This window comes from Rutidosis leptorrhynchoides, chromosome 1 (assembly GCF_046630445.1).
Source record: "Rutidosis leptorrhynchoides isolate AG116_Rl617_1_P2 chromosome 1, CSIRO_AGI_Rlap_v1, whole genome shotgun sequence".
Taxonomy (NCBI): Eukaryota; Viridiplantae; Streptophyta; class Magnoliopsida; order Asterales; family Asteraceae; genus Rutidosis; species Rutidosis leptorrhynchoides.
In genome coordinates, this window is record NC_092333.1 from 561645930 (window position 1) to 561665119 (window position 19190).

Sequence of the window (19190 nt, forward strand, 5' to 3'; positions counted from 1 at the left end):
TTCCTCCACAACAGAGGTGGACGCTTGCAAACCGTCTTAAAAAAAAGCAGCGGCTTTTACACCTGCACACAACAATAAAACAATTAACTATGAAAAGACAATTCATGCTAAACAAAATTGTCACAATTGAAACAGGTAAAAAAGATATACCACTCATTACACGTTGCCTCGGTCAGATGAAAAAAGAAACATAAACAACAACATTATCTATCACACAATGGGCTCCTTATTTCACAACTTTATCTTTTTAGGTCATGGTAACAATGTATCAGCTGCACCAATAGGTATGCATATTTTGGCAATGTAATATTGACTAAAAGTTAATATTAATGACATAAATCCTAGAATAATCAACTTTTTACACATTTCAAATAAAATAAGTTTAGAAAATAAACTTTCATCAAAAACTGGAAATGAAAATACACAGAAATTGTGTAACTTACTAACTTTGACTTTCTCCAGAATTTCAAACAAAGCTTTCTTTTCCTTGTTTTTGGGAACTAAGTGGATTTCATCCTTTTTAGTAACCAAGACAAAACCATGTTTGGAAATTTGTTTCAAGAATCATATTGAAGTTTCAATTTTTGTATCTTTTTATTAAACAATTCCTATTTTTTGGTCAGTAGAACCAACCAAAACAATAATAATTCAAAAGAAGGAAAGAAATTCATACCTATGTAGAGAAGGACTTGCTTAAGATTGGTTCGAATATTTTTTCTTGTGGACATAATATAAACAATTTGTAGCCAAAATATTAGAAAATCAACATTCAGGACAATATTTTATGAATTCAGAAGATTAAATTTTTATTATCAATACCAAACATCAAATATGTAATATGTAATGAAAATGGATTTACATGTAATTAAACGTGAACACATTATATTGAATTTAAAGCATAAGAAATGTCAATTTTAATATGAAATACAAACCCTAATAACTAAAAATTGCAAGAAAACTAAAATTCATTTCATGTATACGTGTTTGAACAATTGAATCTTCGGGGACGGATCTTGAACAACATTAGTAGGGGGACAAAATCATTTCAATATCATTTTAGAGGGGCCCTGACATAAAATATACAATTTTATTTATCCTTGTAGTAGAAATTTACACTAATAACACAAAGTTTTGGGAGGGTCATGGCCCATCCATGCCACCCCAAAGATCCGTCACTATGAATCTTAAAACGGACATTTAATTACATACCTTGGTAGACAAAATCAGTGACGGAATTATCCAATCGAAGAGATAAGATTAAATGTTCTTATGGCGAATGGATATTTAATGTTCTTATGGCGAATGGATATTTGTTTAATCAACAACAACATATTGATCGCCAATCATACATCCATTTGTGATCCGGTTGATTCAATTTCGGATTAGGGTTGCAGCTGAGTTTCGGAGAAAAAGCGATGGAGTTTTGAAATTAGGGATTTCTGGAACTGTTTTGTGATAGTAGGGTTAATTTACAGATTGAATTTTTGAGATTTAGGGTTTGTAAAGAGACAACGAAGGAGAAGAGAGATGAGCGTACTGTGTTTTTTTCCTTGACAGCTTGGCATGATTAGTTGTTAAGTGTGGTTAAAAGATGGATTAACACATCAGCAACTGAGATTAGGAGGTGCTAATGGTCTGACACGTCAGATTTATTTTCATGATTTATAAGATGTTATTATTATTTTTTATTATTTATTATTATTATTATTATATAGATATAGATATAGATATAGATATAGATAGATAGATTATAGATATTACCCCAAATATTAACCATATCCATATTCATCTTCATCCCATAAACTTTTATAAAATTTAATCACAAACAAAAACATATCTCACCCGAATCAACGACCACCAAACCCGAATGAATCCGGAAACACGAACCAACGACCACCGTTTACAAACGAATATGTTTCGTACACCGATATGATGAGGTACGGAGCGAATTTAGGTTTGGGTTCATCAAACCCGAGTCATCTACAACAAATTCCCATTATAATTTCCCAACATCGTGCATTAACACCCGAAGAACAACATCAATTATGGTTGCAACAAACGCGTTGTTTGAACAAGCGCGCACTTTGCAAACGTCGACTACTCCGTTTACTCCGCGACCGGAAACTCCCCGTCCCGAAACGGTTGCGGAAATGCTAGATGATACGGTGCCGGAAACGCAAGCTAGGAAACCACGAAATCATAAAAATAAAAAAAAATAAAAAAAAGCAAGGTATAACATTTTTTTTAAATGTTTCGGTATATATATATATATATATATATATATATATATATATATATATATATATATATATAGAGAGAGAGAGAGAGAGAAAGAGAGATTTAATCAAGAGGGAAGCACTTTTTTAGGGGAAAGTAATTTTTTTTCGTTTTTTTTTGATTTTTTTTTTCAGGCATCAAGATCACATGAAAATATGAACATTTAAAAAAGACACTTTGTGATGAATGTTATTATTTTGGCCGTAAAACGCTCGAAGAAAAAAATGAAAACATTCAGTGCATTGAATGTTTTGATTCTGAGTTTTTTTTTTTTTTAAGGGGTTAGAAATTAGGGTTTAGAAATTAAGAGGTTAAAAATTAGGATTTAGCTATTAGGGTTTAGAAATTAGGGTTCTGGATTTAGAAATTAGGGTTTAGGGTTTAGAAATTAGGGTTTAGATTGAATATTTTAACACGAACGGTTTAGAGTTTAGGGTTTAGGGTTTTGGGTTGAGGGTTTACGGAGTAAACTCGAAAATCCTAAACCCTAAATCCTAAACTCTAAATCGGGCTAAATTCGAAAAAAACACTTCACACAAGATGAAAACAAAACGATGCAAATAAACTCAGCAGCAAAACATTCAATGCATTAAATGTTTTTATTTTTTTCTTCGAGCGTTTTACCGCCAAAATAATGACATTCATCACAAAGTATCTTTTTTAAATGTTCATATTTTCATCTAATCTATAATGTTCGTGAACAGAGTTTTTTCAAAAAATGAAAAAAAAAAAATTTGTTTCCCCATTCCCCACAAAAAAGTGCTTCTCTCTTGATTATGACCCTATAGAGAGATTTATATATATATATATATATATATATATATATATATATATATATATATATATATATATATATATATATATATATATATATATATGTACAAATTTTATAATTCGGTTGTTTCGTTTTTAAATGTATTTGTCGATGAAGTCCCAATTCAAAAAAAATGCAAAGCATGGAGAACCCAAGAAGAAGAATGGTTGGCGCAATGTTGGATCGATTCATCTCAAGATTCCCGAAAAGGAAATTCACAAAAGTATGAATCGTTGTGGGGTTGGATTTATAAGAAATTTAATAACAATAAGCACGGGTGGGATAGAGGCGACAATCAATTGTCTTCAAAATGGAGAAACATCAATAAAAATTGTTCTGAGTTTAATGCCGCTTACAATGAGGCCCGTCGTAATTGGAGAAGCGGTGAGAGCGAGCTCAATGTAGAGCAACGAGCCCATGAAATCTACATACTTAATAATAAAGGGAAAAAATTCAATATGATGGATGCTTGGCGTTTTTTGAAAGATAAGTCAAAGTGGTATGTTCCCGGCACCCGTAGTCATGTTTCTTTAGATGCCGACAATGAAGAGTTTAATGTTCCACTTTCTCAAAACTATCTTTTGGACGATAATCCTTTTCCGAGGCCAATGGGCCGAGAAAGGGCAAAAAAAAAGGCTCGATCAACAAGCACGGGTACCGACACAACTCGTTCTTCATCACGTTCATCAAAAGCGGAAGAGGCTTTGGAAGTGATTTCAATGCATAAGAAAGCAACAGCATCGGGTATAGCCCATGCGAAAAAGGAAGCAACACTCCAAACCACGTTTCAAGGTGCTTCCATTTTGGCCATCAACCCCTCGGATATCAATGATGAAGTCCGAAAAAATATGATTGAGGGACTTCAAAAAGTGTTTCTCGACAAATATGCACACTTGCTTCAACCAACACCGCCGCCACCACAAAACGACGATCAAAACATCGACTCATCCGAAGACGACTAGATCTTTTTTTTTTAAGTTTCGGAATGTTTTTTTTTTCCAGTTTTTTTTTCTGCAGCGTACTATTTTTTTCTAGTTTTTTTTATCCGAATGTATTTTTTTTATTTTATGAATACTAATATAATTTAGTATTTTAAATAATATATTTAATCTATAAATACTATTATAATACTAAAATGATGATGTAAGCAATTAGGCTAATTTGCCCATCATTAAGCCTTAATCCAGACACGTGTTCCATTAAAAACAGCCCACTGACGTCATCCTTTACCTAAATAATTTCTGAAAAAAATAAATCAATTAAAATGCACTTACATAAAATATGAGCTTAAAAATGGAAACATGTATAGACGTAAAGTAAATAAATAATAAATAAATACACAAATTATTCCGGACCCACTCATTTATTTAAACCACGACATACGCATTTGTGATTACCTCCTCTGAAAATTTTTCTCTCAAACAATATTAAATCCTGAACAACCAGGTATGTACAATTAGTCTAATTATCTAATTTTTTTTTTATATTCAAACAACAAGATTATCGGCTTTTTTAATGTTATTTGATCATGCAAATAAACAATCTTTGAATGAAACATATTTAATTATGCAAAACAATTTGGATTCAATGACAATGGTGGAACGTATTGGATCTCCAACTTTCTTCCTAATTATCAAATGCAACCCAAAGTGTCCTATTGCTGTTTGTTTGTTAAATAACAACAATCTAAAAGCTTTTGACATACAAAAAATTCTGTTACACATATTTGAATTGAAGGTGTATTGTATGGTTGAATAATTAAAAAAATGCATGTTTATTGAAAGGGTTCCTCGGGTATTTTATAAGTTCGATGTTTGATTGATAAGTAACTACGTATATGCGTTTTAAAAGACTACTTATTTCACAATTTTTGTTGCAGTTGTTTACACTATCGTTTTAGCGAAACGTGGTCTCCCTCATGCACACATAGGTGTGAAGATGATGAGTATAGACTGTATGGTGCTTCAAGAGAAGAATTAAAAGTGATGATGTTTCATTATTTTAGATTTGACGAATGTTTGTTTTAAAGTCATAGACTGTGTTATGAAGCCTTATGAGTTTATGTTATTTTTCTTGAGAATTTATGTATTTTGAACCTTATTCAATTCTCCGGCAATTGTTTCTTTATAATAACATTGTGAATGACCCCGAAATTTAATATTATCACGTTTGAGAGACAACTATGATTTTGTATGTTACACCCTTTTTTATTTTTATTTTTTTATTTTTTTGCTCTTTTCATATTGTTCAAGAAATTCAAATTGTAACAAATATTCTAGCAATATAACAAAATTTATAAATTTATTACAATTTAAGTCAATTTTACGTGAGTTTCTTCTTCATTTTTACATTTTTATTGTATATAATAACTACCTACTAATATGCATATCATTTCCTATAATATAGGAATGTAGTTGTACCACAGTTAATAATATCCCTATAGCAATGCGGAAAAATACGAACATTTCATCATCCATACGCTTTGCATATAAATCCCTAATTATTCGGGATTATGATGAAAATAATTTGGAATAATATATTTGCCTCTCATCACATTCTTAAATACACGGGATTAGGATGAAAATAATTTGAAAATAATATATTTGCCTCTCATCACATTCTTAAATTCACGATCACAATTTAGAAAATGATCTAATTTAGGGAATTAACTTAATTGAATACAATTAAGTAATATTAATATATGATATATAAATAACTACTTTTTTTTAACGGCCTAGATCAGTGGCTAACACACCACTTACGCTACACACGCAACGAGGAAACCCGGTCTCGATCTTCGCTGTGACGACCCAATCGATTTTATTATACACCCTACCCAGCAGACTGTAGTAGGGGACCCCCTGCCCCACAAGGAGAAGACCCCACAAGTGGAACAGAAGTATGTATAATATCCGGGAAAACCCCGTCCCCCCTGAGAATCGAACCTGCACCAAAGGTGAGGCCTATCCCAAGAGGTGGCCATCCAAGCTAAGCCCGGATGGTTTATATAAATAACTACTTGAGTATATATACGATCAAATGGACATTGTGTAACATCATTCTAGATTACAATATTTTATAAATTCGATCATAAGTGTAAGTAAGTAACATTATAAAAACTTTTAAACCTATGTTTCAATTAAGTCAATTATGATTTTATAAAGATATATAAAAGGTATTATAATTATTATACGTAAAATTTGTAACTATTTATATAGCTAGAAGAAAAAGAACATATTGTAACAAACTAAAACTAGCTTAAGTTAAACATAAGCGTTGTTATTGTCGTCCTATGTATGAATTGGTAATTGAATATGCAAGTTTAATCAATAAGTTTCTAATTAAATGTTATAATTTATAAGTTCTATTAAATCTATAAAATGATAATGTCATAAATAAATATTTTCTAAGCATAAAAATAATTTAAAATAAAAAAGAAAATTTTTAAAACATCTTTGATGATGTCATTATTTTATATTAATTTAATTAAAAACTAATATAAAATCTTTTATAAAAGGAAATACTAATCTCTTCTAAATAAAAACTAAATATAAATATAACTATATATTTAAAACATTAACTCTAATGAAACACACGTAAATTTGTATACTAATTTTGTAAATTTGTGAGTTTTTTCTTCTCACATCACGACTAATAGCAAATTTGTGAGTTTAATTATATATTTTTCCTATATAGATTTATTAGTCGGAATCTGTGGCTTCACGGATCATTAAATTAAATCACTTTAGTATTTACATTTACTTAATACTTAAAACATACTGTATAACTAAACTGTTTCGTTTAAACAAACACGTGGTTCCACGGGTCATTTCACTAGTTTATATTTAGTGAACTCTACTAGAATTTGACAATGCATGAGTGACATTTTGAGTTACTGGGTGTCAAAAAGTGACACTGCCACGTCAGGTTTATTGCACTTTTTGACTAAAAAGTGTACAATCTGTTTCTGTGATGGCACTGGTTATTCATGAATTGAGTTATTGAGTGTCAAAAAGTGACACTGCCATGTTGATTGCACTTTTTGACTAAAAAGTGTACAATCTGTTTCTGTGACGTCACTGGTTATTCATGAATTAATAGAATATCGTTACAACGGTTCTCACATGTATATGCCATTCGCGTCCCCATCACCAATGATGTGATCTAAAGTCAAAGATTCCAAGACTGTAACATCAAATTCAAAATCAACACTTACTATTTTGGACTATATAAAGCACCCACAATTGACTATTCAAATTCAAAATTGGAATGTTAAGATATTTTTGCCATATTTAAAGCAATAAACGATAACCAAAACTCTTATGTTTTCAAATTGAGGTGCATATAAATAGGGGATGATTTTCACACACGCTTTTTTGATCCTCACACACTTATTTTAACCTTTTACTCTTCTAATAATACTCAATTGGTGTGTGAGTATCAAAAAAGTGTGTGAGAATCATCCCCCAAATAAATATAAACCTCCTATATATAAAAATATTTAACACCATTCTCACAACTTATACCTTAAATACCACAAATTAGTACAAACGAAAAAAAAAAAAAAAAAAAAAATTACAAGTCAAAAACACCATCAGAGTTCTTGATCCAACATTTAACAGTGGTGAGTTTGTTTTAGCCAATTCCATACCCAAATAACCATAAAAGAAAGCCTACATTAATCTAGTCAAATGAAAAAGAAACAAAAGAACCAAATAATAACCCAACCAGAAACAGAACACAGGACTAAATTATACTCCGTAGCTCCTAATTCCTAATGATTAAATAAACCCCCACAGTACCATAAACTATCCCCTACCACCATAATTATAGCTCCAAGTATACCACAAAAGCCGTTAATAATATATATACAGGAGCAACCCAACCAGAAACAGAACACATGACTAAAACCTATTTGAGAGTTGTTAAGCATTTGCAGATTGTGAAGGTAACCTAGGATGGTTGTGTTCTCCTTCATAGGTGACTATGAGCATTGTTGAATCTTCCAAACACCTCTCGACATGTTTTCTTGCAGGACAACCTCTCACGCTGCTACACTTGTAATAACCCCTGTTCACAAACATATTTTAATTTGATTAACGAATAATCTTCTGAACTATGCAGTATTATAGCAAATTAATTTATGGTATCTACTATCTACTATAACAAAGTCATGTAGCATATAGAGTTAATCTCAAAACTAATTGCCAGATAATCAGGGCCGTCTCAACAATTTAAAGGTACTAGACGAAAATAAAAATGGGCCCACATATACGTTAAAATTTTTTAGTAAGCATAAAAAAACAATACTCAAATTTATCTATTTATTTACTTAAATTGTATTTAACTATTAAAAACAACGTATTTTAGCTTTAATTGACAATTTTTTATTTGATTTAATTAAATATATTGAGAAAAATATTTACATATTCAAATTATTGGACCCTTCTAAATTTTTGGACCCTAGGCGGTTGCTTACCTTGCCTATGCTCGAAGACACTTATGAGATAATACACAATAACAGATTAACAATATTTCCTATATGTTGATCCAGTACCATGAACAGTCTAGTATGTACTCGCAAGTAAAGAGCCCAATGATGCTAACACGTGTAATTACAATTGAAAGTACCGCAAATGGCCAAAAAAAAAAAAAAAATGTTATGGACGATTTATAACCATAGGAATATAATCCTTGATCTTCCTCTCATTGATTTACGTCGATATATATACATCTTACTATCCATGTTAGGATAGAACTACAATTGTTTTACAATACCAACTGGTTTACAATACAGACACATATTGGGCCTGTTGTGGTTTAGCTCAAAGAATGCCTGTGAACTGTTGGGCGAAATATGGAGACTTTTGGGCAAAAACAAATTTCACTGGGGGCAAAATCGAGAAAAATCCAAAAATTTTGCACTAAAAATTACAATTCCACTGGGGGCGGGTGCCCCCTGCCCCCACGTATTTTCGCCCTTGCTACCAACCAAAAACGTGATGGATCGTACTAGGATCCATCAATGTAAGATCACACTAGGATCATCAATCGTGGGATCGCTTGTAGGATCACATTGGGATCCTATCCGATCCCGCTCTTATATGATAAGTTGTAAAGTTTTTATAATGATTTTCAGATAACAATTGATTATGGAGGAGGAACTCCTAATCTGATGAAGCTTGAATTAACAGTTTATGTAGTTCAAGTAATTTACTAGCTTTTGGTGATAGGAGAGATGATGATTTTCTTAAGAGTGCCAAAAGAAATAAATATGGTGAGTTATTAACTTATTATTATTGTATTGTATTGCATATATATAATATATATTCTTAACTACAGTATTCAACATGTGGGTTGCTTTTGATTGACTACAAGGACATTGATCCTACATCCGACCCCAATATTTATATCATAAAAGTTTATATGTTACATTAATTTCTACAATTGTTAGTTTTTTGTATAAATTTGGATACTGTTAAATAATAATGATATTTTGGTTGTAGAAGTTGTAGTCGGGACTATTCGGTCGGGACATCGTACCCTTGTAGGGAGTAATCAGTCAAGTCAAAGACTAGTCGAGATATAGTCGGGCGTTGACCAACTTTGACCGTATTTTACTGATTTTGAATATCCTATTTTAATCGACTAAAAAATTGAACTTTTAACAACTTTGACTGAATAACAGGCAAGTCGAAGACTAGTTGGACTACTTAAAAATCCCGACTAGTCGAGCACTTTTACAACTACTTCGAAATCGGACTTCTACAACCAAAATTAATATACAAATCCATCTAAATCTAAATCTAAATCTAAATCTAAATCTAAATACTTTTTATAATAAAAGATTATGATTATAATCATAATCTTTATAATCAAAACATGAAATCAAAATAATTTTAATAATAATCATACTTACAATTATTTATATTCAAATAAAAGTACCTTGGATGTGGAGAACCCTTAATAGGCTTCTGGCCATATTTTCTCCAGGAATATTCATCAGGAGGAATATCTGCAAGCTTGTTACTTATAGCAGGTACTTTGATTGACCTTTTAATCCTATGTTTTCTGATCAACAAAACGAAAACTACATAAATTGGTAGTATATTATTCTAAAAACAATATCCCTATTAACATAATGCAGTTCATAATGATGGAAATCATGAATAAAATTATATGATATCAACCTCTTTTTCGAGCAGTGACATCTTCCAGAGCTCCCACATTTTACACTCCCATCATCACCCCTAACAGAACACCGCCTTTTGTGTTGAAATGTAACTTGATCAGCAGAACGAGACGACCCGATTAACCGAAAAGAACCACCATCCATATTAACTACACTCCCTTCATTACTCAATGAAGATATAAAAGACCTACTGGATGACAATGTAGGTGTGCAAGTTGAACTATCAAAATTCAAGCTAATTCCACTATTGCTACACCTATACATCATCTCAGCTTGTTGTTTGAGCTTTTGTTGTTGTTGAAGGAAATGGTAATTAGATTTAGGGTGAGAAATATTTTGGGAAAATTGAATTGAAGACTTCCCATTTGAGCTTAATTCAAGTGAAGACTGTTGGTGATGATGGTTTAAATTCCCTAAAGAAAGAGTGTTCTTAGCAACACCATTTGATCCAATTTCATGAATTGGGTGAGCTTCTAAAAGAAGTTGGAGTGGTTTAGGTGGATGATGTTGGTGAATGATTGAACTAGGGTTGTCTAAAAGTATGCTTTTTGAAACAGGGGTTGAATTTGTTTTCACCATTTTAACCCTAGCATGACCTAAACCATTATTAAGTAAAGATACAACTTTCTTAAACCTAACAATTGCATCCCCTGTTTGTACCATTAAGTTTTTGTACTGAGCTTCATCTTGTGGTTGAGCTAAAAGACTGATAATTTTATGGCAACTTTCAACAGCAGCTCTATTAGCAGCTTCAACTTCCTCCATATTCCCAGTCAAAATTATAAATTTAAAAAAACCCAATTCTAAAAATTCAAGAAGCTTAAACTTTAAGATAGAACGCTATAAACCCATGACAAAAATGCAAATTTTACAGAGAAAATTTCAGAAAAGACCCAAATAAAAAGAGAGGTTTAGAATGAAACTCGAACAACTTACCTTATTTTCTTTTTGTGGGTTAACGGTAAATTAAAGAAAACTCAGATGGAAACAAAGGGTAAAAACAAGTCCATTCACAAACCCAAGATATAATGGTAAAGTTGAGACCTTTTTGAATGAACCCTAAAGAACAAGATTCTTTAAATTACCATTACCGTATGGAATTGAGAGAAAGAGGTGTGAAACAGAAGACTTTTGTTGCTTCACGCAGAGAATTCATATTCTCATACTTAAAAGAAAGAAAACTGTAATGCCATATGATTTTGTTTTACATTTATATTTCTATTCTATTTCTATATTCTATCTATATCTATATATTTATAATTTATATTTATTTATAGAGCGTGTAAATCAAAGATTTCTAGAGATAGAGAGAGTATGATTAGAGAGAGAGAGAGATAGTAAATGGGAGTATTTTGAAGATTAAATAAATATTCCTAAGAGTTGTAATCACTTGCATTCATAAATTTGCTTGAAAACAAAGGGACCAATGAAATGGCGACATGTGGCGCGAAAATCACATGTGATTGGAAAAAAAAATTCGAAAATTTTTTTTTTAATTTTTTTCCGAAAATTTTTTTTTCAAATTTTTTTTTCCGAAAATTTTTTTTTTCGAAATTTTTTTTTTAAAATCATATGTGATTATGCATGTCAATCACGTGTGATTGTAAACCCAATCACATGTGATTATGCATGGCAAATCCAATCACATGTGATTGTACAATTCAATCACATGTGATTGTGCATGTAAATCACATCACATGTGATTATAAAAAAAAAATTAAAATTTTTTTTTTTTAAATTTCGAAAAAAAATTTAAAAATTTTTTTTCGAAAAAAAATTAAAAATTTTTTTTTTCAAAAAAAATTTTTTGAATTTTTTTTCAATCACATGTGATTTTCGCGACACGTGTCGCGCTCTCATTAGTCCCTTGAATCTCAACTTAATTTATGGACTCAAATGAATATTCTAATAAAGAGTTTTAAGACCGCTCTTATCGGTTCGCGGTTGGCTCAGCGGTTGGGGCTGCCGTTGAACCGCACCGATACTAGCACCATCGTCGTTGGCCGCCATACAACCACCCGTCCTTCATTTTGCGGTGCAACGACATGTTTAATCACAGATAAATATGTTTGAACGACTATTTGTTTTTTTCCTAAACGGCTAGTAGGTGGGTTTTTTTTTTCAACTACAATCACATTTATATACACCTAACATCTATCTCTTTTTCACCAACATTAAACTCTCATTTTCATCTACTTCTCACAACTTCATCTCAACTTTATCATCTCCATCAACCTCATCACCATGTCTTCCAACAAAAAAAATCAATAACAAAAACAAAAATAACAACACCTTCATCTCGTTCATCCAAAACACGCTTCATCAAGCTCAACAAAATCCCCATCAATCTCACATGCATATGCAACATCAATCTCTCATGGGCTCGTCTTCTAACACGCAATATCCCCAATATCATCAACTAAATAACTGGGCCGTGAATCCATTTTCCATACCTCATTACCTCAATAATCCCCACTATCAACACCCCAATATAACCAACCACAAACACCGCAACACAACCAACCTCAAAGCCCTTACATACCTACGTTTGACACATCACTCGAAGAAGACGAACCCGATGAAGTGCAAGACATACAACCCGATATTGAGGAGGTCGAAGAAACACAAGAAACTGTCGCCTCCAAAAAAGGAAAAGGGCAAAGGTTATGTGGTCAGACGAGGAAAGTAGGATTTTGGCCGAGTGTTGGATGCGCGCTACTCTAAATCCTGATATTGGAAACTCTCAATCACATAGTTCATTTTGGGGGACCGTCCGTCAAGATTACAACTCTAAAGTAAGGGAACAAAGGCGTATGGATCAAATATCGGACAAGTGGACCAAGATGGCCAACGATATCATGCTATTTGTCGCACTTTATGAAAGACTTGTTAACCATTGGCTTAGTGGAGCCAACGACAACGATATTATGGTGTCAGTTAAGAAGGCTTTTCGTGAGCAACAAAAGAAAGTCTTCGTGTACGAAGATGCGTGGAGGGTTGTTAGAGAGTGTCCCCCAATTTCAAGTGTATGAAACTGGGGTGACCGCCAAACGTCGACAAACCGAGCCTGACCCTGTCAATTTGGGAGATGCCGAGCAGGATTCGACTCCGCCCCGTCAATGAATTTGGAGAACTTATTTCGAGGTCCACCAATCCGCTGTCCACCGGGTCGTGCAAAGAGTCAAAAGAGTTCTTGTTCGTCGGATGCTGCATCTCGTTGTTCGTAAGAGGATGTTAGAGCCGCGGTTTATGAAACTGCAAATGCTACACGTGAAACCATGAGGGCGATCAAGGAGGAAGCTGAAAAACGGATAAGAAAGTTGGAGGATAGGTCGACACTCGTATGATGTTGGAAAGTTTGAAGCTTCTATCGCAACCGATGTCTTCCGACATTCCACCCGACGAATACGACTTGTTGATGCGAGCTAGGAGTGACATAGCGAAGAAGTATTCGAGCAAGTTTCCGAATCAAAATTAGTATTTATTGTTGTTAACTTTCATTTAATTGTTTTTAAATTTTCATGTATTGTATTCCCGTGTTTTTTAATGAAATAAATTGTTGTTTTGTTTTACGTAATTATTTGACAAACACACACAATAATAATAATAATAATAATAATAATAATAATAATAATAATAATAATAATAATAATAATAATAATAATAATAATAATGATAACTTTTTTATATAAATAATAATATCATAATTTTTTATATATAATTACAAGTAATAAATAATAAATAATAAGTTTAATATAAAAAAATAGAGGTGAGACCAATCGATTGGTACGTCATGGTTGTTAGCATTTAGTGGTGTTAGTGATGAGAAGAAATTGCTGATGTGACGCTGATGTGGCACTCCGTGATGTCATGACATTGCGTCATGGTTAAGAGTGGTCTAAACGTGAAACGACCCGTCCATATTACTATAAACGCAGTACGTCTCATTGGTTCCATAGCGAGGTATTTGACCTCTATATGATACGTTTTAGAAAATATTGCATTCGTTTCATAAAAAGCACATCGTTATTATACATAATGCATGTTTTAAACAAGTGGGCGATTATTTAAGAAGTAATCCCCAAAATACATCGGTTTCCAAATACTACACACGTGACGTAACAGTCGAATATAATACATGACAAATGTTTTATTGAATGCAACACTTTATTTAAATAAAAGTATGAGACTCCATGCACATGTAACAACCCAATCCAATATACAATCGAACACACATAAAATAAAATTATTTTTTTTTACAGGGGAGTGCGCCACGCGCACCACCTCAGGGTGCGCGGCGCGCACAGGCCTATTTTTAGTTCTGTCCAAATTTTCAATTTTTCGAATAAAGATCTCCCACTTCCCGACATATTTAGACGAAACGCTTTTCACAACATGTTCTAATATGAAAAACTCATACGATTCAAACATAAAATGAGTTTTACAAAACGGGGCCCACATCGGCCGTTTTACGAGTTTCATACGAAAGTTCGAGTTTCGACCACACTAGTTTAAATTCCAAACGACACTATGAGCATGGTGTTTGGGGTTAAACTACCCATATCTTGGTCATACTCCAAAAGCTATCACATCCCAAAAGCGTCCCCTAAACAACAAGCGGGATCTCTAATCCAATCGAAGGCCCTTACCTTTGTCGGTGCCGGAGCCTATAAAAAGATAAACAACGAGAGGGTAAGCAAAGCTTAGTGAATGCAATAATTATACCCATATATATATAACATACCTACTTGCAATCACTTACACATATACCGCATACTCGCTAGCAATACAATTAGCATACCATCTCAAGTACAAAGCTAATAATCTCCAACAAATCGCTACTAGCGTAATCAATAACATATAATCGACATAATATAATATGCTACAAAACAAAATACACAACCATGGTTAACCATTCTCGCGTCATGGTGCTACCGGCTCTTTGGTTCACACCATACGCATTTGTCATGATGCTACCGGCTCTTTGGTTCACATCACAACTCGAGTCGTACTCACGCTAGAGTGCTACCGGCTCTTTGGTTCACACTCTAACAACGCTAAGGTGCTACCGGCTCTTTGGTTCACACCCTAACAAATCGTGCTATAGCGCTACCGGCTCTTTGGTTCACACTATAACACACGTACTATGATGCTACCGGCTCTTTGGTTCACATCATAGCACGCTCGCACATACTATGGCACTACCGGCTCTTTGGTTCATACCATAGCATACAAATAAATACATTACATACATATGCATATAATCATTCCACTCACCTTAACGATTTGGTGACGATTTATACCTCCACAAGCTTCAAAGCAAGGTACCTAATAATATAAGTACTCGATCAACAAACAAACTTGTTGACTAAATACCAACACTTCACTCATGTGCATTTAATGACTTAAAGGCATTAAATGCCCCATTTTCACCAAAACTACCCTTTAAGGGTCAAGACCATCATTAATCACTTAAAAGCTAGTGATTAAGGTCCAACAACACTAACCATTACACAATTAGGGTATTTCATACCCATATTTCCCAATTAGGTCAATCATTAGCCCTTTGACTAATTTAAAGTCAACATACCCATTTCGGGTTATCTACTAACCCATCTAACACCCATTTACTAATTAACTAGGCGTGCTAGTAATTAACTAACCAATTAGGACTCATAAACATCAATTACCACTTTGAAACCCTAGGTTAGTTACCAATGAGTCTTCATGACTCCATCTTACCCAAGAACACCCAAAATCACCAAATATGGGTTTTATGTTCTTCATTTACCCAAACCCTAACCCTTACACAAAATCAAAGTACGGAAATTAAAGTTAGAACATACCACTAAAACCACAACGGAGCTAGAGAGGGGATGAACAACTTTAATACCCGCACTTTGGTCCGAGAACAACTTCTTCCCCTTAGATTTAAGCTTTCTCACTCAAGAATCACACTCTCACTCTAAAAATTTAAGTAAAGGGGATAAGGTTGTTGATAATGGAGTTAATGATACTCCACAACTGACCAACTGGCCTTTAACTCGTCCACAAGTGAAATTACCAAATTTCCCATCAAAATATCTCATTAAAACAGCAAAAACCCGGCTACAGTAGAGAGTGCGCGGCGCGCTCCCTTTGGTGTGCGTGGCGCGCACTAAGCTCAGATTGCTCTCTGACTTCTGTTTAACTGCACAATCATTCCCACACTTTATGTACTCTATATACTCTGCTGTACAATGAAGATTAGGGTCTTACAACTCTCCCCCACTTGAATCGGAGCGCGTCCTCGCGATCCAAGCCACATGACAAGAGGGAAGATAAACCAACACGAATTCTTCGGGCTCCCAAGTAAACTCGGAACCCTTACTACGATGCCATTGAACTTTAAAAGTCCTAACCTCTTTATGCCTCAACCTTTTGACCTTCTCATCGAGTATGGCAATCGGCTCCTCAATATACTCTAACTTATTGTTTAGCTCAATTTCGTCTAACGGCACCCATGATGAATCATCCGCAAGACACTTACGGAGATGGGAAACATGAAATGTATTATGAATCCCCGCAAGCTCTTCGGGTAATTCCAAATGATACGCGACTTCACCAACACGAGCTAAAACCTTAAATGGCCCAATAAACCGAGGAGCTAACTTTCCCCATTTTCGAAACCGAATAACACCTTTCCATGGCGAAACCTTAAGCATCACCATGTCACCTTCTTGAAATTCGATCATTCGCCTACGTTTGTCGGCATACGACTTTTGTCTATCTTGAGCCTTTTTCAAATGATCTCGAATCATATCTATCTTGCTATTCGTTTCTAAGACCAAATCAGTACTCCCGATTTCCTTTTGGCCAATTTCACCTCAACAGATCGGAGTTCGACACCTCCGCCCATAAAGCATCTCGTAAGGTGGCATCCCGATACTAGTATGCCAACTATTCTTGTACGAGAATTCCACCAAATGTAAGTGCTCATCCCAACTACCACCGAAATCAATAATACACGCCCGCAACATGTCCTCCAATGTTTGATTCGTACGTTCGGTTTGACCGTCCGTTTGAGGATGATACGCCGTGCTCAATTTCAATTGCGTACCCATATCCTCATGAAACTTTTCCCAAAATCGAGATGTAAAACGAGTATCTCGATCCAAAATAATAGATATAGGAACCCCATGTCGAGCGACTACCTCTTTGATAAACAATTTAGCCAAAGTCTCTGATGATATTGCTTCCCGAATGGGAAGAAACAAGGCACTTTTCGTCAATCGATCAACTATCACCCAAATCGAATCAAATTGGGTTCTCGCCGTTTTAGGTAACTTTGTGATGAAATCCATGGTAATGTGCTCCCATTTCCATTTCGGGATTTCTAACGGTTGTAACTTACCATACGGCTTTTGGTGCTCGGCCTTAACTTGCAAACACGTGACGCATTGCTCAACATACTTTACAACATCACGTTTCATGCCCGGCCACCAATAATCTTTTCTCAAATCAAGATACATTTTCGTCGCACCCGGATGAATGGAATACTTTGAATTATGTGCTTCATCAAGTAGCACTCGTCGATAATCCCCCATCTTAGGCACCCACACTCTTCCTTGAAAAGACAACAAACCACGCGAACCCATAGTAATAAATTCCGATTGCCCCACAATTCGTTCTGCATGCTTGTTGTGAACGTAAGCTTCAATTTGAATCACACCAAGTTTTTCAAGAAAATCGTTAGTAATAATCATACGTAACAATCCCAATCGTAACGCCGGGTGATGACTCTTTCGACTTAACGCATCCGCGACCACATTCGCCTTGCCCGGATGATAAAGTATCTCACAATCGTAGTCTTTCACCACATCCATCCATCTACGTTGACGATAATTCAAATCTCTTTGATCAAAAAGATGTTTCAAACTCTTGTGATCCGAATAAATTGTACACTTGACACCATACAAGTAATGGCGCCAAATTTTCAACGCATGAACAACCGCCGCCAACTCAAGATCATGAGTCGGATATCTCGTTTCGTGTTCCTTTAATTGTCAAGAGGCATAAGCGATGACTTTACCTCTTTGCATTAGAACACACCCGAGCCCATTTAAAGAAGCATCACAATAAACCGTCATGTCTTCCACACCTTCCGGCAACACTAACACCGGAGCTTGACATAACTTCTCTTTTAACAATCGAAAAGCAATTTCTTGCTCGTTCTCCCAATTAAAACTCGCATTCTTTCTCGTTAACTTCGTCAATGGAGAAGCGATCTTAGAAAAGTCTTGGATAAAACGACGATAATAACCGACCAATCCGAGAAAACTTCAGATTTTCGTAGGCGTAGTCAGTCGTCCCCAACTCTTTACCGTCTCTATCTTCCCCGGATCTACTTGAATACCATTTTCGTTCACAATGTGGCCAAGGAACTGAACTTCCCTTAGCCAAAATTCACATTTGGAGAATTTAGCATACAACTTCTCCTTCCGCAACGTCTTTAACACACTCCGCAAATGATGTTCATGTTCCTTCATACTCTTCGAATAGACAAGTATGTCGTCAATGAACACAATTACCGACTTGTCCAACATAGGTTGGCACACTCGGTTCATAAGATCCATGAATGCCGCCGGTGCATTCGTAAGACCAAAAGGCATAACTACGAATTCAAAATGCCCATAACGCATTCGAAAAGCCGTTTTCTGGATTTCTTCCTCACGGACCCGCATTTGGTGATAGCCGGACCGTAGGTCGATTTTAGAGAAATACATTGCACCTTGGAGTTGGTCGAACAAATCGTCAATCCTAGGCAATGGATAACGATTCTTGATCGTCACTTTATTCAACTCCCGGTAATCGATGCACATCCGCATACTACCATCCTTCTTCTTCACAAATAAAACCGGAGCGCCC

General features: G+C 34.5%; 2 protein-coding genes across 2 annotated transcripts; one reads left to right on the forward strand and one right to left on the reverse strand.

Annotated features, from left to right (window-relative positions):
- Positions 1–7600: 7600 nt before the first annotated feature.
- Positions 7601–11458, reverse strand: LOC139881071 (probable WRKY transcription factor 21). Its single transcript, XM_071865611.1, has 3 exons — positions 10282–11458; positions 10037–10162; positions 7601–8161 (listed from the first exon to the last, which is right to left on the reverse strand). Exons 1-3 carry the CDS (start codon positions 11046–11048, stop codon positions 8017–8019), a joined length of 1038 nt encoding a protein of 345 aa, XP_071721712.1. The 5' UTR covers positions 11049–11458; the 3' UTR covers positions 7601–8016.
- A 1491-nt stretch (positions 11459–12949) lies between these two features.
- Positions 12950–13315, forward strand: LOC139844158 (glutathione S-transferase T3-like). Its single transcript, XM_071834366.1, has one exon. The coding sequence runs from the start codon at positions 12950–12952 to the stop codon at positions 13313–13315; it is 366 nt and encodes a 121-aa protein (XP_071690467.1).
- The last annotated feature ends 5875 nt before the right edge of the window (positions 13316–19190 follow it).